This window comes from Triturus cristatus, chromosome 4_1, assembly GCF_964204655.1.
Source record: "Triturus cristatus chromosome 4_1, aTriCri1.1, whole genome shotgun sequence".
Taxonomy (NCBI): Eukaryota; Metazoa; Chordata; class Amphibia; order Caudata; family Salamandridae; genus Triturus; species Triturus cristatus.
Window position 1 is genome coordinate 519,464,173 of NC_140585.1, and position 23,809 is coordinate 519,487,981.

Sequence of the window (23,809 nt, forward strand, 5' to 3'; positions counted from 1 at the left end):
CAGTACTCACATCCAATTTCTTAACGTGGAATGTGTGTGGTTTACGAGACTCCCGTATGCATAGCAAGATTTTGGGCTATTTAGACATGCACCAAATACAAGTAGCCATGCTCCAAGAAACACATTTCAGCCCCAACAAGGTACCATCATTTGGAAAATGCTGGGCAGCTCACAGGTGCTTTTCTGCGTACTCCACATATGCCAGAAGAACGGCCATCCTGGTAAAGGCTGGCGTCAGGTATTGTCCAATAAGGGAACTTCAGGACCCACAGGGCAGATATAGCATAATGTGGGGTAGATTGATAGACCACACGGTCACTATGGTCTGTTGTTATGGACCAAACACTGATGATGCAGCTTTTTTTTAGCAGATTATGGAGTCACATCCTAGAGATAGGCTCCACCTTCATTGTCTGGGAGGAGACTTCAATGTAGTGCCAGATCCACTCACAGACCAATCACAAGTATTAACGCCAACCCACACACAGACAACTAAACACTTAACAGATATTGTCGCAGAACATCAACTACTCGATGCGTGGCGAACCTTACACCTATCACACAGAGAGGGTACCTTCTACTCAAGCGTACACTCTAGCTGGTCCAGAATAGATTTATGGCTACTTTCCAAAAGCTTGAATACATGGCTTCGTGCAGCAAAACATCTGCCACGAACACTCTCTGACCATTCCCCTGTGCTCCTGACCCTCTCCCCTCCATGTAGAGAATGCCCTTATAGATCTTGGAGACTGCAATCTAGTACCCTACTTGACAGCGCTTAAGAAGTGCGACAGGAGATTGAGGAATTCTTTCCCCAAAATCAGAATAGGGTTCCAACACTTGCGAGTGTTAGGGAAAGATTTAAAGTCACATTCTGAGGAACATGCATAGCCGAGAGCGGAGGCATACTGTGAGCCATTAAAGGAACTTTACCAGCAATAGAAAAGCGCATCAAACAAACAGAAGAAAGCATAACTAATGATCCCACCCCTGAGCTGAAAGCGCAGCTCAAAGAACTACTACTAGAATACACAGCTGAAGCAGAGCGTGAGTACAAGTTTATCTCTAAATATCATACGGTGCGAGTGTATGGGGTGGGAGAACGCCTTGGCAGGGCTCTAGCTGAAGCAACTAGGCCCCAAAGATTCGTTAATCAGGCCCTAGAGATAATGGATGATGAGGGTAAACGACATATAAATTCACAGGAGATACTCAATACTTACACAGATCTTTATGTAAAATTCTATCACACACATAGGCAACCCCCCTTAGATGTCACGTCCTACTGGGAGGACACCGCCCTAGGGGGGATCAACGATTCTCGCAGAGAATTCCTATCAGCTGACATTGAAGAATATGAGATACGGGCCACTATAATAGGCCTACGCTCTGGTAAGGCCCCCGGGCCGGACGGGCTCCCTGTAGCATTCTATAAGTGTTATAGTGACCAGCTGGCCCCGTTCCTTAAGCTCTTATTCGAATAAGCTAGAGACAGAGAACTCTCCCTGCGTCTATGAGACAAGCCCTGATCATCTCCCTACTCAAGCCGGATGAGGATGCCAAAAAGTGCGAAGCATATAGACCCATGTCACTGATCAATTGTGACACCAAAATACTGGCGAAAATTATAGCCAATAGACTCACTTCTGATGGAGGAACTTGTCCTTCCTGATCAATCAGGGTTCATACCTGGCAGGGCCACATCCCATAATTTGCGTACAACGTATGTGCTAATGCACGATATAGACCCTGAAATAGCAGCTGCTGGGATCTTTTTGGATGCCACAAAGGCATTCGATCCAATGGAATGGGACTACATGCATATGATACTGGGCAGGAAGGTCCTTCCCATGCCATTCCTCGCATGGATCGAATTATTATATCACCAACCTGAAGCCACTATTCAGATTAACGGTTTATACTCCACCCGATTCCGATTACCAGAGGCACCCGGCAGGGATGCCCCTTATTACCATTACTATATGCCTTGGCCATAGAGCCCTTGGCGGCTAAACTTAGACAACACCACAGACAATATGCTAAAAAATACCCCACAAGACATATATTAGTGTCGCTATACGCTGATGTCATCACTCTATTCTTAAGGGACCCACAGATTAGCCTCAATCCCATTCTGCGGGAGTTTATTAGGTTCAGGAACCACTCCAGGATAAGCAAAAACTGGGGGAAATCACTTATATTCCCTCTTACTCCCAACACAGTAATATTCCCTATGGAATACCCATTGCAATGGTGTGAGTCTGATATTAAATACTTGGGTGTGGTAATAACCCAGAATAAAGAGGAAACACTTTGCGCTAACTACGGCACCACCATGGAATCAATCACCAATTGGGTATCGCGCTGGATCACTTAGCCCCTCTCAGTGGCTGGCAGAGTGGTCTTAATGAAAATGATCATATTGCCCAAACTCTTATATCTATTTACAAACATTCCCTACTACCCGGGGCGCCCTTTTACCCCACACTTCGATCGATACTAATAAAGCTGGCTGGGGGGAGGGGGGGGGACAACCTTGTGTGAGTTGGCGAACCATGACACAGCCATTTACCCACGGCAGATTTGAAGCTCCATATATGGAACTCTATTATCTCAGTGCCCAAGCGCACTATGCTGTGTATTGGCTCAACCATAGAACAGGGCTACATGAAACCCACACCTCTCAATGCATTCTTGGGGATGCGCGTCCCTGGTAAGGGAGTCGCACAGCACACAGTCACGTGTACAAATAGGGCCTGGGAACGCATAGCCAAAAGAGTATGCTATACTCCCTGCTGAGGACGTTGACGCATGGCCCAACTTTACCAATCACTCAGGAGGCAGTGCGCCGGGAAATGCTCTGCAGAAGAGACCTCATGACTTGGGGAGACTTATACAAAGAGGGTACGTTTAAGGATAAACAGACACTCCTGACAGGAGATACTACCACCCTGCTTGAGGTGTTTTTATACTTGTGCCTAAGACATGAGGTCAAAACAAATATCCCCAAATTTCCACTAGAACCTACCATGATAGAGACGTTACACATTCTATTGAAAATGAAAGGGCCTACACGCGCAGAGTCCAGTATTTACCGCACAGCGCTGCTTGAAACGCCACAACAATCACAGGTGGACAGGGAGGCATGGGACCGAGATCTATCCACTCCACTCACTGATAAGCAATGGGCATACTGCTGTGCGCAGGCAGAAGCTATTACGGCGAGCAGCCGGCTAAGAATCATACATTTCACATTTTTGCACAGAACCTACTATACACCCGTGAGCCTCTGCAAATACAAACTGAGGGAGGATGACCTTTGCGAGCGTTGCTAGGTAGAGGAAGCGGATTTTTTACACCTTGCATGGCAATGTGGTGAGGTCCACAAAATACTGGCAGGAGGTGGGGACTGCGCTGACGGCCATGGCTTGAACACCCATTCCCAACTCCCCACTCATTGTGCTTTTAGGCTATACAGCTGACATACAATCGCTGCATAAGAAACTCATAGCATTTGGACTTCTGCTTGCTAAACACAAAGTGGCATGTAAATGGGGTAGGGGAGGCGCCCCTAAATTCAAGAACTGGCTATCGGACTTCATTTATTGTAGGAATCAACTGACTTGCTTTGCGGAGCTGCTCCTCTCCTCGTCACGCCCCAGAGATATCTGGGAACCACTGCTGGAATATTTGAGAGAACAATCTGTCTAAAACTCACCATCAAGAAGAAGCAGGTTGGGCGAGGCACTCGGGAGATCGACCTAATGTGGGGTGAAATGGTCAATACGGAATACGTCCATTTAGACCCAAGCTGTCAATGTAACCCAATGAAACCCCAAGATAGAAACATAAACTGTTCCACCATGTGTCGTCTGCCTTTCACAGGTCTTTATGTATGCACCTATGCGGGGAGAGATGCAATAAATGATCTGCAATGGGACACTGCTACCAGCTGCTTGTATGACATTCAGATGTGCAAAGACGTTGATGATTCACCAATAAATGTAAAAGTAATTCATGCAATGATGTCTGTAAGTTGAAAACGATAATTATTTTTTTTATTTTTTATAAAAGGATTACAGACACCAACAGACAGATAGACATCTGCCTGCCAGAGTTCTGCACAGTGCTGACCCTGAGTGGATTGAGATCAGCAATGACAGTTCATGCTCAACAAAATACTTTTGCAAAAGTGGCTGATTCAGTCAAGGGGCTCGAGGCCTTCTTGCGGCGGAGGGCAAATTCACTGAGCTCTGACACCAGCATTTCTGAAGTAATAGGTCTCTGACAGCAATTTGCTAAGGCATCACTACTCTTCATTTAGACAAACGAAAGTTTTGCTGCTTTATCATTCCAAATCCCAATGGTTTCTTAGTTGCAATGGTCAAACAGAAGGTCACCTGGGTGGGGTCTTTATCTTTAACCCGTTTACCGCGGCGGTAATTCCGCCATGGTGCGGGGTGTTCCATTGAGTGGGCGGGGCCGCGTCGGTCAACGACGTGCGCAGCACTACCGAGGTAGTGCTCGCAACGGCCATTGGCCGACGGGCGCAATGAACGGGTTAACAACAATTTTCCATAGCTGCTTCTTTCTTTTTTGTGAGTTGTATATAGCGTGAAGTCGACCCAAAGGTATCAGAGCGCTTTACATGAGCACCGGTTGCACTACAGATGTACGCATTTATTTTGTTAGTCACGGGAAGATTAAGGACGTGATTACGGGTTTGGTGGTGCGGGAGTGGACCGCCAAGCTGGCAGTCCGCACCCGCAAGGCCAAACCCATTGTCTGGCGGCCTGCCAGATTACAAGTTTGTGTTTGGCGTTCCCATGCCAGTGCCTCTGAAAATGAGCACTGCAATGGGAACGCCAAAAACTGTTCTTGCATGGTATGGATAGCCAAGTCCATGCCGTGCAGGAACTGGGGTGCATGCACACAGGGGGCACATGTGGCGCCCCCTGCTTGCAACCCCATGCAAATGGGCACAGGGCCTCCCTTTGTATCAAGACTGCCAGCCTTTTCATGGAGGAATGACCTCCATGACACCGCTGGCAGTCCTGAAACTCGTAATATGCTTGGCGGTGCCACAGCAGCACCACCAGCGTATTACTCAGGCCCTGACCACTGCGCCACCACCAGGTAATGGTGGATCGTTGGTGGCGGCCTTGCAATGGCGGTCCAACCAACCCATTTATACTGGGGTAGTCAGAACGCTGGGGCCTACTCCACCACAGCCACGCAACCGTGGGTCTGGCAGTCCTTGGACTGCCAGATTCAAAACCAGGCCCTAAGTGATTTGCCCAGAATCCCAGGATGTTGAGCATCCCTGCCAAGACTCAAACCTGGCTCCCCAGCTTCGAGGTCAAACGCTCTAGTCATAATGCCACATTCTCTCCTGATTCATCCTCATGAATTGGTTTGCAACGTGTGGTTAAATAAATTAATTTCTGGTAGTGATTGCCCTAAAAACCACACATCATTGTACGTTCTAAAATAACCATGTAATACAATTTGCATCTAAATAACAAGAGAATTAAAAAAAAAACTCTAAACCGTTTGCCAACTCATGGAATTTCATGATAATCAAAAGCTGCTATGTGAGTAGAGCATTAGATTTAAAAACAATCTAACGAACTGCTACTTAGCACGAAACAAGACAAAACAGTCATAATTGTTGTACAAAAAAAATCACACTCATATTTCAAGTACATTTCCCGTGATTCACTAGTATTGCCTACATGAACTCGATTTCTGTGAAATGGATTAATGCAGCTTATCAAATAAACAGTGAAGAACGTCAGAATCCCACCATGAGTCGTGTAATGCTAAGGATCGCTTCTTTCCGAGCTAGGCAGAATCTTTACTTAAACTTACCTTTGATATATATCCCTTCCTAGGGAGTGGACCCAGTCCACAGGACATATTTGACCAATAAAAATGACTCCCATTGGCCTCATATTTCTCCACAGATATCTTTGCAAACTAGTTTTGCTGCTTTCAAGTTCCTGCCAGCATAATGATGACATTTTACTGGACTCATCTTTTAGCAAAGCATGCATACATTTCAACTCTTAACCTATGGCTAGAAATTGTCTAAAAGCATTCTATATTCTGCTCTTATTCTCTGAGCGAGAGCACAGGCGTCAAGATTAAGCTCTATTTTCCCCTGGCATCAAAGAAAATCAAGGTTATCAACCAGAATCATCATCTGTGAACCATAAGAAGCTAATCAGAATCTTCCACAATGGCAGAGGATCGTTGCCCCACTGGCTCAGAGCCAGCAGCAAAAAAATAAAATAATATTTTATTTATTTATAAAGTTTTATATAGCGTGAGCAAGATCCCGAAGGATATCAGAGCACTTTACAAAGGATGGAAGGCAGGACATAAATCCAATATCAACCTCAAGTAAGAATACACCACAAGAATAGTAGCATAATTCCCAGACAGATGAATCAAGGAGAGTAGTACAATAAACAGGTATAACGCAGGCTCCGAACGGGGGCACAGAATGATGAAAAGAAGAGCATAGATCCAATATCAACATCAAGTAGGAGTACACAACAGGAATAATTGCATGATTCCCAGACAAATGAATCCAGGAGAGTAATACAATAAACAGGAAGATAGCAGGCTACGAAGGGAGGCACATAATACGGTACAGAGGAGCAACATCACATGATGGTACCTGAAGGTACAATGGTTGTAGGATCAATGATTTCGCACAAATGATCCTAACCCAGTTATGGTCAAAATGTGTTCATTAGGAATCTTTTGGCTTCCAGTTTGAAAGCAGTCGTTGATGAGATTCTGCGTACTTCCGGCGGAAGAGAGTTCCATATCCTTGGGGCAGCACTGGAGAAGGCTCGGAGACAAGTTCTCTTTTTCCTAAGGATGGGTAGTTTCAGGAGGAGAGTGACAGCGCTTCTTGAGGCTCTCCCACCAGGATAGTTCAAGCTTTTACACTAGGTACCTGGGGGTTTTGAAATTCAGGGCTTTGTGCGCCAGAACGTCAATCTTTAACTGAATTCGAACTTCGTAGGACAACCATTTGAGAGATTTAAAGATTGGGGATTTGTACTCATTTCGTTTGGTACCTGTGACCAGTCTGGCTGGAGCGTCTAGTGATGCCCTTAGTGGAGCCAGGGTGTATCTGGGAAGGCCACAGAGCATGGTGCTGCCGTAGTCAATGGAAATACCATCGGTGAAGAAGGATCCCCAGGTTTTTAACTGGACAAAAATAATTACTGAATAAAGAATCTCAGTACAAGAGACAAAACAACTGCTGAGTCACGGGGTTAAGCAGTCCCCGTTAAGCATCACTCCTTACCTGGGACTTGCCGGACTCTAAAATGGTACCCAGACTCAATTTATGACTATGAAACCCCATCTAACCGTTGGGCCTGTTTACTCTACTTTCTTGGGCCCCCACGAGGTTTTTCACTCCCACTGCTGATCTGCCAGATCTGACCCGCTTCCCAGCCCCGTGCCCCCCCCCCCTCCCCTTCCCCCTCTCCTCTCCTGGGGACTTGTTTCTTCTGTTATTGGACTTTGCAACTGTAACTATTGTAACCATGTGCCCTTTAAAAAAGCACTCCTTCTCCCCTTGTTGGGGCGGGATCCAGCATTTATACACTGGAGTCTCAGAGACCCCTCTGAGAGAGTCCACAGCATCAAGGGAGCCACACACAGCGAAGGTGTGGGAATGGCACCCCTTGCCAAAGCACTCCCTCTCCTCTTGTTGGGGAGGAATCCAGTATGTATGCCCTGGAGTCTCAGAGACCCCTCTGAGACAGTCCACAGGGTAAAGGGAGCCACAAACAGCGGAGGTGTGGGAATGACACCATTTCCACTGGGATCACAGCACACCGGACGTTGGTCACTGTCTTTCTTCGTCTCCCGGTTTGTGTTTCTTTCACCTTCCCCTCACCTCTTTCCCTCTTTCCCTCTTTCATTCTTTGCCTACCTCCCCTGTTCCTATCCCCTCTCCACTGAATCTCATCTCTTGCCTCCCTGTCCCTTATGTATAGGTCTTTAACACATGTAACTACGCTCCAGCAACTTGTAACTATGCTCTGAAACTGTGTAACTTGTAACTATGTAACTTGCAACTATGCTCTGTAACAATGCTCGTCCTCATGTAAAGCGCTCTGATACCTCCGGGTCTAGCCAGCACTATATAAAACTTTTCAAAAAAAATAAAATGAAAGTCTAGCCTCAGCTGGACCAATGCCTGTACCACCTGTTTGATATCCTTTTGAGGAAGGAATGGCTTGATATTTCTAAGTGTTCTCATCAAGTGGTTAGCTCCCTTACACACATTGCTGATATGATTTTTCATATTCAGGTGCTTGTCCAGGGTGATTCCAAGAGATTTGGCTGAGTCTATGATGAGGGGTGCAGTTGAAGGCAGTGAGGTGCTTCAGCCAAAGGTCTAGCATGGGGATGTGGTTCGGGGGGGGGGGGGGGAGGTGAAAAGGAATTCTGTTTTGAAGGTGTTGAGCAGTAGATGGTTCTCCGTTAACCAATTTTGCGTAGAATTTAAGGTAGTGTGGAGTGAGATGATGTTGTCTGGGGATGAGATTTTAAAATAAAGTTGTGTGTCATCCGTGTACATATGGGAGAGAGTGTTTGTGGAGTTTAGAGAATTAGCTAGTGGTTCCAAGAAAAGGTTGAAGAGGATAGGAGATAGGGTGGACCCTTGATTACTGGAGAGGGCTGGGAGAGGGAGTCATTTGCCTTGATTCTTTGTGATCTGTGGTGAAGGAAGGATGAGAACCATTGTAACACCTGACCTGAGAAACCCATTCTGTTCTCCAAAATGGATAGGAGGTTGTCGTGATAAACTCGAATGCGGATTGAAGTTCAAGGAGGATTACGAGGCAGGAATCATTTTGGTCCAGCAATTTCAAAATGTCATCCATAACGTGCGTGATAGCCTATTCAGTACTGTGCCCCTTCCGAAACCCAGATTGATGCAGGTCTAGGAGTTGGAAATTCTCTATGTGAGCACAGAGTTGGGATTGTACGCATTTTTCAAGTAGTTTGACTATGGTGGGAATGTTGGCGATAGGGCGGAAATTATTGAGGTCAGTTTTATCTGCACTAGGATTTTTTAGTAAAGGAGACACCTGAGCTGCTTTAAGGCAGTCTGGGATCGTGCCTTGTGATAGAGAGGCATTTACAATCCTTGTCCAGGTGGGGATGAGTACATTCTTGATTTCTTTGAAAATGGCCGGTGGGAGCGGGTGACTGAAGTGTTTAGATGGACTGATGTTCTGAAGAATCTTGTTGATGTCTTTTTCACTGACGCTTTGTTCTTAGTGTTAAGGCTGATAAGTTTGCACTTTTCTGAGAGGTCAAGGGGTGGTGTGGATCCGGGGAATGGCAGTAGAGCCTTCTTGGAGGGGAGTTCAATTGTGATGAGTCTTGATTTCTCAGCGAAGAAAGCAGCAAGATCACCGCAAGTAGGTGGGCTCCCTTCGGAGTCAGAGTGGTTTGGACCTACCACTGATTGCTGTTTGAACAACTCAAAAAGTTTCTTGGGGCTGTTTGCAGCTTGATCAAGTTGGTGTCTGAAGTAGTCTGCCTTAGCGCTCTTGATTTGTTTGCTGTAGAAGCTTCTAGCATCTCTGAGGAGTTTTAGTTGTTCCGAGGAGGGTTGGATCTCCAGGAACATTCAGCTGCCCTATTTCATTATTGTTTTATTTTTAAGCGACTATAGCAGGGAGGGGAGGGCCAAGGTATGGGGGGGAGGAGGAGTGCTAAGTGCACTCCCTAAGTGCTCATGTGTGTGTATGGCCCGCCACCTCAGACTGACCAAACACACATGCGCACTTACGTTTCTGTAACCCGGCTGTATTGAGCAGCCGGTTTAGAGAAAGCCCACAGACTCCCTGACCTGAGCACAGCGTCTTTCTAGCCTGCTCAGGCCAATCCTCGCGCTGCTCTGCAGCGCGGGGATCAGACTGGGAGTCTGTGACGTAGTCACGATGTCTGCTGGGACAAAGAAGTCCCAGCATCAAGGCGCGACGTGGGAGGCGGCTGGCAATAGGTAAGTTTAACTTTTTTTAAATTGTTTTAATTATTATTATGGTCCCTCATTCACCCCTCCCCCGTGCGCCCTCCCACGCTCCCCCTCCCCCACCACTTTTTGTATGTGGTGGCCACCACTGTAGCTAATGGCAAATGTTTACTATCGGTACTCCATTATGAAAGGTTGTGCTGACAACCTTCTTTTTAGGGCATTGAATCTCAGGACAGCCGCAGAGTTCAAAGAATTCTGGCCATTACAATTGCGTACTGTTCATTCCATTAAAGTGAGTTAATAACTTATATTCCTAGATTTGAATAGCTTTTATTCTCTGAACATCACCTGGAACGTGTAACCTTCTATTAGCTAAAAAATTATGTTTTTTTATTCAACATTATTCTTTAAGTGATTGAAATCTCACTATTTGTGTAACACATTGGTTTTACCATGAATCTTACTGGGATACAGTCCAACATGGGGGGCTTGCCCACATGTAGAAAACACTTAAAAATTCTTTTCCTCCTAGCAGGGGAGAAAGAAATAGTTTTTCAGCCACTTGAGGAATATATCAGCCAACAATAAACTATGTTTGAGCATATTTAACACTTGAATGTTCACAGTCAGTCATCTGTTCTTGTCCAGCTGTTCCCAGTTCTGCCTATGCATAATCTGTAAAAGTGACAAGAAACCAGAAAGAATATTCTAGGAGGCAATCTTGTCTCATGGAATACTTAGTGCCTGATTATGATGACACACCACTTTAAGAAATCAGACATATTGGCATTGCCACTGCTTGTTCATTTTAGTACGGGTGGTGAGAGCTGGTTGAAGATATCTTCCATGATGTCATGCTAGTGTGGTAATGCAATGGTGCTTATTTATTCCCAGCAAATATTGTTTGACAAAAGAGAAGATTATTTTTGATAATCCTACCGAAACAAAAAAAATGAACCTCCTCGTCAGATATTAACAATCTTTTCTGACTCTATTATCCAGTTCGTTAATTCAGGGGACAATTGCTCCTACGGCGCATGTGAAAAATTATTCAACTTTTCACTAAACAGCAACATTGAATAATCAATCAAAATGCAAAAACCACTGAAATGTGCCAAATTAATTTTATGACCCAATGGTTTTCAACAAATGAACAGAGAATGTAAGGTTCACAATCGTATTCAATCAAAAACTTTTCATAGGAAAGCACAAAAACAGAAATTAAACGATAAAGAAACAATAGGCAAATCTCTGCATCCTTCTAGAAGAAAAAAATCAAAGACGAAACATCAAAAAGTTAGAAGGGAGAGCAAATCAGCACCTGTAAATAGCATGAGGTTCTGCAGCCACCCGTGCTTTTATGAAGTGCACGGATGCACGCTGCCAAATCCCTTCACTTCATAAGACGTCATGACAAGATCGGTTGAGCGGAATTACCTCATGTAATTCCGCTCCAACTGATTCCAAGTGGGGCAGTTTTTACATTGTTTGTTCCAGGGGTGGGGAATCTGACCCCATTTTACTGTGCTGCAATTTCCCATAGTAATATGGCACAAGGCTGTTATTGCAGCAGCAGGCATGCCCCATTATCCCGTGGGGTATATAACGCTACTCCTACCAGAAAGCGCTGAACAAGAAAAAAGAAGCAGCCAGGGATTACAAAGCACTACCTGATATTGTCCCAAACAGTATGTTGGAATCAGAGCCGGACTGGGAACCAAAACCGGCCCTGGCAAAGAGCCCGGTCTACCCCCCCCCCCCCCCCCCCCCCCAAACCCCGGGGCTTGGAGGTGCCGCCGAGCTCTTTGCCACGGCCGGTTTTCAGCTGTTTTTGTTACAGGGCTGATTCTGCAAAAACGGCCCCCAGGTGCCCAAAACCGGCCCCCATCCGTGCGGCCCACCAGGGGATTGCCCGGTGCCTGGTATGGCCAGTCTGGCCCTGGTTGGAAAAGCACGTTTCCCCCATCAATGGTCAGCCGCTCACTGACCATAAATAAACATTTCCCCACAACCAGCTTTTACATGGCAGTGCTGACTGCCATGTCAGACTGGCGGTCGGAAAACCCAAAATATGCATGGCGGTACCACAGCAGCACCACCAGCAAATTCTGAGCCCCTGACTGCTCCACCACCACCAGGGAATGCGGTTCCCTGGCATTTGCAGTGGTCAAATGGCAGTCCGACCACCAAACTTATACTACAGTGGTTGTACTGCCGTTGCGGCGGTGGCTAGACTGCCACCACTGCTCCCCCCTGAAATAAGACTACGTTATTCTGAGGAGAGCCCTGAAGCCAATGAAAGTTGACATGCTGTGCTGCAAATTCCGCAATAAATAAATTGCTTTCAATAGATGCTAGTGTCCAATGTACACCAATACCATTCCATCAAATACTGTGCAAGATATGTTACTGCTGTCCACAAAGTAGGAGAAGAAGCACAGCTTACATTTTCAGTCGGAAACCCTGAACAGGATTAAAAAAGGCTGATTATAATTACATCCCTACCAATATCCAATACCTCTAAATTCAGAATCACCAAACCAGCAACTACGATGCATGCACATTTGCTGGTAGGGTTTGTAAGCTAATTGCTTACTACGAGTCTGCAATGACATTCCTTACCTGCTTTAAGTGGTCCCTCAAGGTTCTCACATTTTTGATGTAATTACTGAAGCGCTCATTCAAATCTTGAAGATGTGCTTTTTCTGACAGACGGTTCCCAACGGCGCCTGAAGAAAAGGCCTCCGTCGTGTACGCCATTTTGGATGATGCACCACAGCAGCTGAAAGAAAATATGTTTAAATACTAAGGGTCCGTTTGCTCCCCAAAATTAAATGACCTTTAGTTTCATAAATGTCTTGCAGACAGTTTTGGTTTCATCATGTATTTAGGAAATATGCAAAGCAAAATGTTCATGATTGGGGTGATCATTTGGCAATGAATGAATTTTATTTTTTAAATGAAAAGTTGCAATGCAAATCAAAAACGTATTTTACATATGTACAAATTTTAGGAATTGCGATTCTTTGCGAATCGCAATTAGGAAATCGCAATTCCTTATGTATGAAACCCATTGAGTTTCATTTAGTGGTTCCTAATGGGTCTCAATTGACCTACCTCATGAAAAGTAATGAGGTAGGTGACAATTTGTGAACCATTAGCAATCGCTGCTATTACAGAGACGGTGGCCTCCTGAGGTCAGCAGACCACCATGTTTGTGACTGCTTTTTAATAAAGCAATGTTTTTTTTAATGCAGCCTCTTTTTCTTAAAGAAAAACTGGATCCGTTAAAAAAATCAAAATGAAACGTTAAAGTTTTATTTTTTAACAGTAGGCAGTGGTTCAGTTAAAAAAATATTTGTTTCAGCATTCTTAATGTGGAAGAGGTCCCATGGGGTTCCCTTCCCATTTGCGAATGGTTACCACCACCATGTCAGTAAAAAATGAAAGTTTTGCTCTCATAATTCAGATGCAAAACATTCATACGTACTACTGCATTGGGTATTTGGAGGGATGCCCCAAACACACCCCTTGCAAATATGGAATCGCTAAACACAAATTTTGATTCAGTAACACCTTACCAAATTGCAATTTGTGCTCTATACTTATGTAAAAACATTTTTGCAGTCAGAAACGGCCCGATTCTGTGAATGGGGTGTTGCAAAGTACAAGAAAGAAGCTGGAGGAAACACTTGTCACCCAGCAAGAAGCTCGAATATAGAAGAGCCGTTGGCAAGTATTGTAGTGAAGACTGCTATTTATATACGTACAATGCTAAGTTAGCACAACCGCGTTAGATGTTAGAAAGCCATCTTGCTGCTTTTGCTGCTTTTGCACACAACACTGTAGTTACATGTTATTAATTGAGAAATGCTTTCTCGCCTTTGCTTCACATGAGAACTGTCTGTTGTTCACATCCCTAACAGTGAGCAGCGACCTTGGTCTGAACATTGTGTAAAGAAACAGTCTGGGTCGCTAGACGGTGCATGTTGTTGGGTTCAGGTTGATCGGCCCACTATTTAGCCATAACACGCACGCAGCTGCAAATACCTGAAAGTCGAGTGCTTTTAATATTGCAGTGCTGCATGTTTTGCACACATTCGGAAGAAGAGCTTTCCCAGGAGCAGAGTCTAGCTGACCCTGTGATGTGATTCCACTAAGCTGATCTTTACGGTATGGGGTTCCCCATTCAAGCCTAGAGACCTTTTATTAGTCTAATAATAATAATATTAGTTTACTAGCGAAAGGAAGGTGGCTGACATCCACTGTCATTTTATTATGATTACTCCTTTCATTTTCTATGGTATTGTAACTATGCTGATGGTTTTGATCTTAATCATTTGTCTGCTTATGTTAGCCGAAGTACTGCATCTTAGGACACGAGGTTTATAAAATAAACTCTTTAAACTTTACCGTGTCTCTATTTATTCTGTTGTGGACTGATATGAGAATAATTACGAACAGGTATTTCTGATTCCCACCATTCCTGAGAATACCCTAAGTCACTTGTTCTGGGTTGTCTATACATTGGGACCGCCGAGATGAAACTCGGATAACGAATGGGACACTGATGCTGGTCGGATAAGGGGTTCTGGGTTCTGAGGTGAGTTTTTGGAACACCACAATTCACTGAGGTGCTGGTTTCCTGTGCATAGTTCTGTGCATAAGCAGAATCCCTGCAACATGGCGCACCTAACGTTTGGTCGATTGATTTGAAACGCCTTAGTAGTGCTTATATAAGTCCACAACCCCCTCACTCTTGGTTCCGGTTAACGGGAGTGACGGGTTTAACCTACCTGAGTTTCGACTAATAGGTTCTTTCAAGCTTGATCATTAAAAAGGTTATTTTTACTGAACCCCAGTGCTACTGTTGATATCGTTGATACTCTTTAGTGTGTCCTTATGGCGGTTGATATAGCCGCACATAGTCGTGCACCTCTGCACCGTCATTTGACGACATATGGGGTGCCGGATGATGGGATGGCTGTTATTTTTGAGGTGAGCGCTGATGCGTCTTACCCTTATGAGTTGTTTTACTCTTGGGTGACCTTTCCGGCAGTGGATGCAGACGATGATACGTTTCATTCCTATACTCCCACGCAGCTACCTGCGATCTATACGCCGTATAGGACACAAGAAATTCCTATTTCTGCCTGGCAGCATACCATTTGGTTTAATGGCGCCCTTCCCCATGCAGTTGCACCGGCTAGAATGGGCCCGTTGTCTATTGCAGGGGCCACATGGCCGGTGCTAGCCGGATTTACGCCTCATCCCCGCTATCTCACAGTGGCGGTGGCTGAGTTGCGGGTACTACACACAGCCCTGATTACAGTTCATAGGGCTTTAGTGCAGTACGTGTCACGCAACGTGCAGGTGGGGGCACCTGCTGTTGCGGGATAACCAACGGACCACCACGCGGTGGTTATTAGTCCTGTTATGGTTAATTCGGTAATGGGCAAGCGCCCCCAAAGTAAGGATGATTTACCTTATTGGCTTGCTGAGAAATTTGACCAACTGGAGGCGGTTTTTCCGCATACCTCTCCTGTGGAGAAACACAGGATTCTCACCATTAGTTTGCCGAAAGACTTGGTCCCAGATATGGCCAATTGCGCAAACTGGGGCAAGGTCTTTGCCGCGACCTACTCGAAGTGCTTCGGCACTCCGTCTAGGTCTTTACTACCCTCCGTCATTAGACGTGTTCAAGAGAATCACGGAGCGGAGGCTGCTGTTGAATTGGGAATGAGGCTTGTCGGAGTGTTCGATGTGGTGGCTTCCATGGTAATGGGCAACCTCAAAGGCGATGCCATGCAGTTCCAAGTAGCTAATAAGCTGGACCGCGTGGATGAACTCGACAGGCCTAAGGAGTTTGCTAAAATAATTGCGGAAGCCTATAGGACCATAGGCCGTAGTGCCTTAGGTGTTAAACCAACTGTCATAATTCCTGATATAGTACAGCAAACTAAGGTGAGCTCGTCTACTAAAGACGAACGCCCAAATTGTCCTAAACAAAATTGGCGAGCAAAGAAGCAGGGGAAGCAGCAACAGAAACAGGGGTCTCGTCCTGCCTCACCCGTACAGTCGTCTAGCGAACGCACATATGATCTGCGCGATCGATCTAGTATTAAGTCACCTGATAGATTTCAGGTTTCTGAACAACGCTCTCCTCGTTCTTCACAGGAAACATCGGCTTCACAATCTGGTGGCGGAGACCGTGGGAAAGGAAGCAGTGCCCAAAGTCATGAGCAACCCCGTCAGACTGACGGCAAAGGCAAGCAGGATGAGTCTGCACATCAACGACCCCCGTTTCAGAAGAAGAAAGTTGCTGCGCTAACAGCGAGGTATGCCACAGATGGTGCGGACGCAGCTTCAGAACCTGACATGGGCACTAACACTGCTCGACAGCACGGCAGAAGTTACAGTAGTGCGACAAGCACTGCGTCCATATCTGGTGGCGACAGCAACTGATACGTTCATAACTGTAGAAACTGCTGACACTAGAGTGGCTCCCCCTGACAGACTGTATAATATAGTCCTTTTAATTGAAGGTGACATACAACGCACGATTCAAGGGATTTTTTGGGATAATCTGACCTCTTCCTATGATATTCTATTGGCAGCGGCTGATTGGCCCCCGGCTTTCATTTTAGATGCTCCTAGAGGGGAGGAGATGATCCTCCCGTCCTTTGCGCACACAGTGCCAAAGGACCAAGCTAAGAAGTTCGCCGAGGAGTGGGCTCTGGTGCTTGCACCTGCTTTGTATCGTAATCAGGTAGGCTGGGATAAATGGTCTCCCAGCCATGAGATTCCGTTGCGGTCCACGCCCCAGCCACAACCCCAATATCCCATGCGTCGCGAAGCAAGACCTCACGTCGCGGCTATCCTTGAACAATTGGAATATCAAGGTGTAATTGAAACATGTGTGTCACCAATGAATAATCCTTTATTCACTGTGACGAAGCCTGATGGGTCGTACCGCCTGGTTTTGGATTACCGGCATTTAAACTCTCATTGCCGGAAATGCCCAGTACAAAAAACCCACAGTTCGGCTCTCGTCGATAGTCTCGTGAGAAAACGGTTTAAAATCACACTTGACATTTCCAACGGCTTTTATAGCCACAACCTGTCCTCTCTTAGTAGTGAATGGAGAGCATTTACCTCGTGCGGCAAATAAAAACATTTTAAAAGATTACCGATGGGCTATAAGAACAGCCCTGGTGTCTTTGCCGCTCGTGTAGTCTCTTTGTTAGAGAGCATAGACCCTGATGCGTACTCGTATGTGGATGATATTTATCTCACAGATGACGAGTTGTGGCCACATCTGTGTCGCGTTGATCGCATTATTGTTTTGTTAGCAGACTTCGGTTACAAATTCAACTTTGCGAAGTCTCACATTGCGGAATATACAGTGTTGTTTTTGGGATACGAACTCAACAATGAAGGTCGAGGATTGGCTCCGCACTTCCTAGAGAAATGTGCATGCCTACGTGCTCCTACGACACTGAAGAAATTACAATCTCTGCTGGGTTTTCTGAATTTCGGTCGAACGTACATTCCTGATTATGCCCAGCGTATCAAGTCGCTTTATGCCTTGGTACAACCTACTTTTTCCAAATCATGTTGGCTGCCGGATCATTCAGCTATATTGCAATCGTTGCAAGCTGACCTTCTTGCTTCAAAATACTTACTGATGCGTGATAACCACACTAACCTGGTCATAAGAATTGTGCCGGGCGCAGTGGGTTTCAAATACTTAACGTTCAATGAGGGCGACACCGTCCCCATTGCCTACAAATCACACCTGTACACTTCGGCTGAACTGCGATTTTCCGCTGTCGAGAAAGTTCTGACGGCAGTGCAGATGGCGATTCTGAAAGAACGAGCGCTATCGCAAGGTAAACGCGTGTTGGTGGTAACACCATATCCTGCCCTTGAGGCGGTGATGAAAGCAAGTGTACCTAATTCTAAGGCTTTGCATCCACGGTGGATACAATGGGCCACTTCCTTGACATCGCCCGATGTCACATATATCTTTGACGCGGCACTACAGACTCAGGAGTTCTTACAGTATGAAAGCGTTCATCCAGCTCCTCTGTCCTTGCGCCCGCTCTTGGATTACCATTGTGTCATTTACACTGACGGTTCTGCGCAACCGGCTACTGGATCGAAGCATGCTGTTATAATCTAGGAAGTAAATGGTGCATACTCTCTGTTGCTGTCCTTGCCTTGCTGCTCAGTCTGTGTGATGTCATCGGAATGTGGAGTGTGTTTGAGTGGAAGCAGAATTCAGTTGGTGAGATGGGCTGAGCAGCAGGGAGGCTGCTCCTGGTGGGGTATTGCTGGACACTGATTAAGGCCTAGCATGAACTTGTTGTGGATCCTGCTTGAAGAATAAAGCTGAGATCTTGAACCACATCTTATGGACTATCTAGCTTTCAATTATTTGTAACACTGGCGACGATTTTTTTTAAGAACCTGCGTGCTGATTGGACTTTTAAAACTGAAGAAATCAAAGGATTTTCAAGTAAATGAATCATCTGGATATGAAGGAACCTGGCACCCCTAATGCCCCACCAGTGACCCGGTCAACGGTCGCCCACAACTCAAGGTGCCAGTTCCTACTACATTGTCCCTGTATTGGCCTGCTGTAACCTGCTGAGGGAGAGCATTAGTGACCTGGATATCTATTTCCTTCTACATGGACAGCATACAACCTGGGCATCTGAGGATACTTTTGGCCTGAGACTTGAGCATTGTACAACTTTTGGTTAATTTGATTACACACCAAGAGGAGCGCTGTGGGCGTTTAGTTGTCAATTGTCTGCGTGTGGAGGTAAGCGCCAGGATTGGAGTTTAAAGCCTTGGATGTGTCTCCCAGTGGGGAATATTTGACTGTAATGGAGCCTGTTCGAACCCACTTGTGGTCTGGGCGGGCTGGCGCATGATTGTTTCCCCGCACCTTCCTTGTGTCGCGGGTGGGGCTTGGAGGAGAGAGCCGATGTGCCGCTACTCGAAGTACATTCCTCGAAGTACATTGGATGTATTGGATGCATGTCCTACAGTGTACCAAGAGAACTGAAGTGTGTATTTATACAACGAACCGGTGGGTGTTTGAAAGGAGGAGTGCTGGATTTACTGAACAGAGGAAGTATTTCTACAATCCTATTTTCAAGCGTTAGCAAGCGTCATTTTAATTCATCGGTTGGCTGTGGCGTTGGAGTTTGAAAACAACGTTCGTGCCCTGAATAGCGCGCGCAGAAGTACCTGTTTGCAGTGAGCGGTGAGGTTTCCATGGAATCTTCTTTGACGAGCGCTGTCGATGCCTGTTCCATCGCCTGCATGCGACGACGTGCCGTGAGCCACCCGACGCGCTATTGCCTACGTGCCACCATTTTGGATTGATTTTTTTTTATTCCGGCAATGCGATATTGGAGGAACTTGCTTAATGCTCAGTCGGTGTCTGTTTCACGGTTACCAAGGGAAAGGCGGAGTCAGATGGAAGGTTCCCTTTTGCTTCGCTATCATTCAAGGCACTTGTGATCCTCGGGTGAGAAGTCGCTCACCGGTCATTTTGACTGTTTGTAATTTTCTCTGATGTGAAGTCTATGCTTTTGCTGTCATGTTTAACGCCATCCTTATGCTTTGGTTTTGTTTTCCATGCTTATGAAGTTTTACTATACTCTTTCAAGAATATTTGAGTGAATGTTGTCTGGCGTATGTCATCACCAGTATATGCTGTTAGGTGTGTGCAGTTGAAGCATTATATGTGTCCTAAGTCCTTGGTTTATGCAGAAGAGGGGGGTGTTTGTTATACCTTCTAAGTGCTGCAAGTGTAACTGCATTGTAGTGCGTAAATGGGTGTTGTAGGGGAGGTATTTTGGGTTCCCAGTCCTGTGAGCTGGTGTTGATGATGGTTGTCCTGGTTGTGTGTTTGTATGAATAACAGGGAGAAAGAGAGAGTAGTGTCTCTGGTCTTGTTAATGGATGTTTTTATTAAACTTTGCCTTGTGAGAGGTGTTAGTCTGTGTGTCACGAGTACGCACATTAGAAGACTCTTTAATTTGAGGCTTCTCAGTCTTACTTGTCTGGTTTACCATTGAGTAGTGGTTACCTCATGTGAGGTGTTGGTCTGTGCATTATGGGTGCGCACGCAAGAAGGCTCTTTATTTTGAGGCTTCTTAGTCTTACCTGTCTGGTTTTACCCATGAGTTGGTGGTTACCTTATGTGAGGTGTCGGTCTGTGCGTTATTGGAGCGCACGTAAGAAGATCCTTTTTTGGAGGCTTCTCAGACTTATATGTCTGGTGGTACCCTTGGATGGGTTACCTTGTGTTAAGTGTTCGGTCTGTGCGTCACGGATGCGCACGTGTGGAAACTTATTATCTTTTTATCATCTCGATTTTCCTGTCAGGGGTTGCAAGATTACCCCTCTCAGGGTTATATTCTGAAGCTTCGTGTTATACTTGAAGCTCATTGGTTTTTGGGTTTGTGTGTCTTTCTATCATCACACAATCTATTTATTTAGTCTTGTTGCAAGATAGTACATTGTTCTTGCATGTTCCTATTTTTTACAAATTGCATGAAAGTACATTGTTCCTGCATTTTCCTTTCTTCATGAATTGCATGAAAGTACATTGTTCTTGCATGTTCCTATTTTCACAAATTTGATGAGGGGGGGATGTGTTATAATCTAGGAAGTAAATGGTGCATCCTCTCTGTTGCTGTCCTTGCCTTGCTGCTCAGTCTGTGTGATGTCATCGGAATGTTGAGTGTGTTTGAGTGGAAGCAGAGTTCAGTTGGTGAGATGGGCTGAGAAGCAGGGAGGCTGCTCCTGGTGGGGTATTGCTGGACACTGATTAAGGCCTAGCATGAACTTGTTGTGGATCCTGCTTGAAGAATAAAGCTGAGATCTTGAACCACATCTTATGGACTATCTAGCTTTCATTTATTTGTAACACATGCCTATTCAGCGGCCTGCGCAATTGTAGTTGGTACTTTCTTGAATGGTGAATTCCAATCCGATGTCGTGCATATGCAGTCATTGGGTGATTGTACCGCACAGTTGGCGGAGCTTCGGGCTCTGGTGCTTGCACTGGAGTTTGCTGATCCTCAAGTCATTACTCTTATAGTGAGTGACTCATTTTATTGTGTACAATCATACAACGACAATCTACATTTTTGGTCTCAAAATGACTATCGTGATTCCAAAGGTAGCACAATTAAGCATAAAACGCTTTGGGTTCGAGTGGCAGAACTTAAAGAACATCTGCCTCTCGTGAATGTTATTCACACTCTTGGTCACCAATGAGTTGGTGTCCATGCTGTCGGCAACAGCCTAGCTGACGAGGCAGCAAAAACAGCAGTGGCGACATACTTAGTAGCAGCAGTTACAAGATCACAAAGTAAGATTGATGATGAAATCTTGGCAGCTATTGCTGCTACAGAGAAGGGAACAAAATATCCAAGAGGTTTCCCTTCTCGTTACTATTATCGCTTAAGTCCTGATAACTTCCCATTAGTGAGGATTAACGACGTTGGTGACAGATTGATTCCCAACGCGGACTACAGACCATCTTTGATATTAGCGGCTCACGAGGGCATGGCGTTTGCGCATGCCGGCGTTGCAGCTCCTGTATCTCTGTTAAAACAACGTTACTGGTGGTGCGGTTTATATAAACAAGCTCGCGCTTATGTTCTTAATTGTGACATTTGCCAGCAGATAAAACCTTCAACTGCGGCGCGCCCACCACAAACTCAGTTGTACATATCTAATAAACCACTGGGTTGTGTTTATTTAGATCATTGCGGTCCAGTCACCTCTGATACTGCGTACAAATACATCTTGGTTGCAGTGGATTCGTGCACACGTTTTCTGTGGGTGTGGCCACAAAGGAGTGCTGATGCCCGTACTGTCATCAAGGATTTGCGTGTCTTTGTTGGAAGTTTTGCATGTGGTACCTTTCATTCTGATCAGGGCCCTGCGTTAGCCTCTAAGGCGTACAAAGAAGCCATGAGAAATTTGGGGGTCCAAGTCAAATTTTCATCTCCATACCGACCTGAGGGTAATAGTGTGGTGGAGCGAATAAACCGTGACTTAAAGCAATCTTTGACAGCCAGGGTTTTAGGTACTGGCCGGAACTGGCTAGCCCACTTGTATGACGTACAACGTGCACTTAATAATCTCCCTAGAAGATCTCTGGGTGGGCGGACCCCATACATGATGCTCTTTGGCATACGAATGTTTGTCCCGGACCTTGATGGTCTAGACATGGCGGCGTCGGCCGCACCCTTTGACGTAGATGATCACTGTGCTGTATTGCAGAATCTACAAGAAGCCAGAGACAGTCTAGCGAAGGAACACGTACCCTCCACATCTGATGCTGCGCTTCAGATTCCGGTAGTCGGCTGGCTACCTCGAGTTGGTGATCTGGTCCGTGAGAAGGTGGAGAACAAGAAGGAGTTCGGCCCCTCTTATCGTGCACCAGTTCCGGTGCTTGGAGTACGGGGTACACGTACAGTCATTTTACCTCCACTTCCTGGTCGAAAGGATAACAGGTACATCTCTATTGAAAAGGTCAAGCTACAGCGAGTGGCCGATTCTTCTTGGTATGACACCAGCGGTTTCTTGCCCTTCAATGCTGAGAAATTCTGTTGTGGCCCCAGCTTCTAACGCCTTGCCTGATGTTGCCGTCGAGATGCATATGGTTACTGGTCCTTTATTGCCACCGACACCTGGTGGTTTACCTGAAGATATTGAGTATGCTTATCCCGCGGATGTCCCGTTGCCTGTTTTACAATCCACCACAGTTACCCAGTCGCGCTACTCCTTTGACACTAATTCAATGACTTCCATTGCCCCATCAAAAGTTTTGATTTTTGTTGCCTGGTTCAAAAGACATTTTTTAATTCCCCCTTGGACTTACATTTGGCTGGTGCTCATATGTATTTTTTTGTTTATGTCCACTGGTTTTGTGGTAGTGTTTTTTAGACTTATGAATGGACTCTACCTGAAAGAAAGATCTACAATTAGACTAATTAATGGAACTTTGGCCCCCCACTCCTCATCACATATTATGAAAAGGGACCAGACTTTTGTGAACATTTCTGCCTGGCCTGTACTGGATGGGATCGCTTGGGATGCTGTAAAATTTCAAATTCATGGTCCCACTGAAGTAATCAATGTGCTAAATGTATTTCGTGTTTCTATGGGTGATGTAGTTAAGCAGAACATCCACTCGGATGATTGGGATGTACAAGCAATAGAAGCACTGTTTTCTGACTTGAAATATTATGCTGCATTTGATGCTGAAGATTTGTATTTAGATACTGCTAATTATGATGAGCAATTCTGCTATCAACATTACGGATCTGTCCCTTGCTACGTTGCAGTCATACATTTCCAACACATCCTTCAATATTTCTGAGTTGAATCCGGAAGGGTGGTTAGTATGGAAAACGAGCTCAGATTCCGGTCAACATCGGTTTCTGGATTTGGCACCGGGGTATACACAAGTTCATGTAGACCCCCATTTTGAATCTTCTCACACTGTAACTACCTACTCAGTAGGGAAGTTATGCCAATCTTGGCTGCAACATTCCACCTTAGCATCTGTCAAACTCCATTTATCACAATTGAACGACAAAATAGATTTGAATGATTTTGTTAAGGGTCCTGCGGTTGGCAGGTCCAAAAGATGGGATATGCTGTTTACAACGAAGTTTGGAAGCTATCACAGAGATTGAAGCTGCATCCAGATTACGAGGTATTGATCAAGCCAATATGGAGAAG

At 45.5% G+C, this 23,809-nt stretch overlaps 1 protein-coding gene across 2 annotated transcripts in view; it reads right to left on the reverse strand.

Moving 5' to 3' along the window:
- Positions 1-23,809, reverse strand: part of LMNTD1 (lamin tail domain containing 1) — a 1,465,565-nt gene that overhangs the window by 1,421,606 nt on the left and 20,150 nt on the right. For both annotated transcript variants that reach the window (XM_085652774.1, XM_085652773.1), the window contains exon 2: positions 12,647-12,806. In XM_085652774.1, coding sequence (XP_085508900.1) covers positions 12,647-12,784 — 138 coding nt within the window. In that variant the 5' untranslated portion in view covers positions 12,785-12,806. The remainder of the gene's footprint in view (positions 1-12,646; positions 12,807-23,809) is intronic.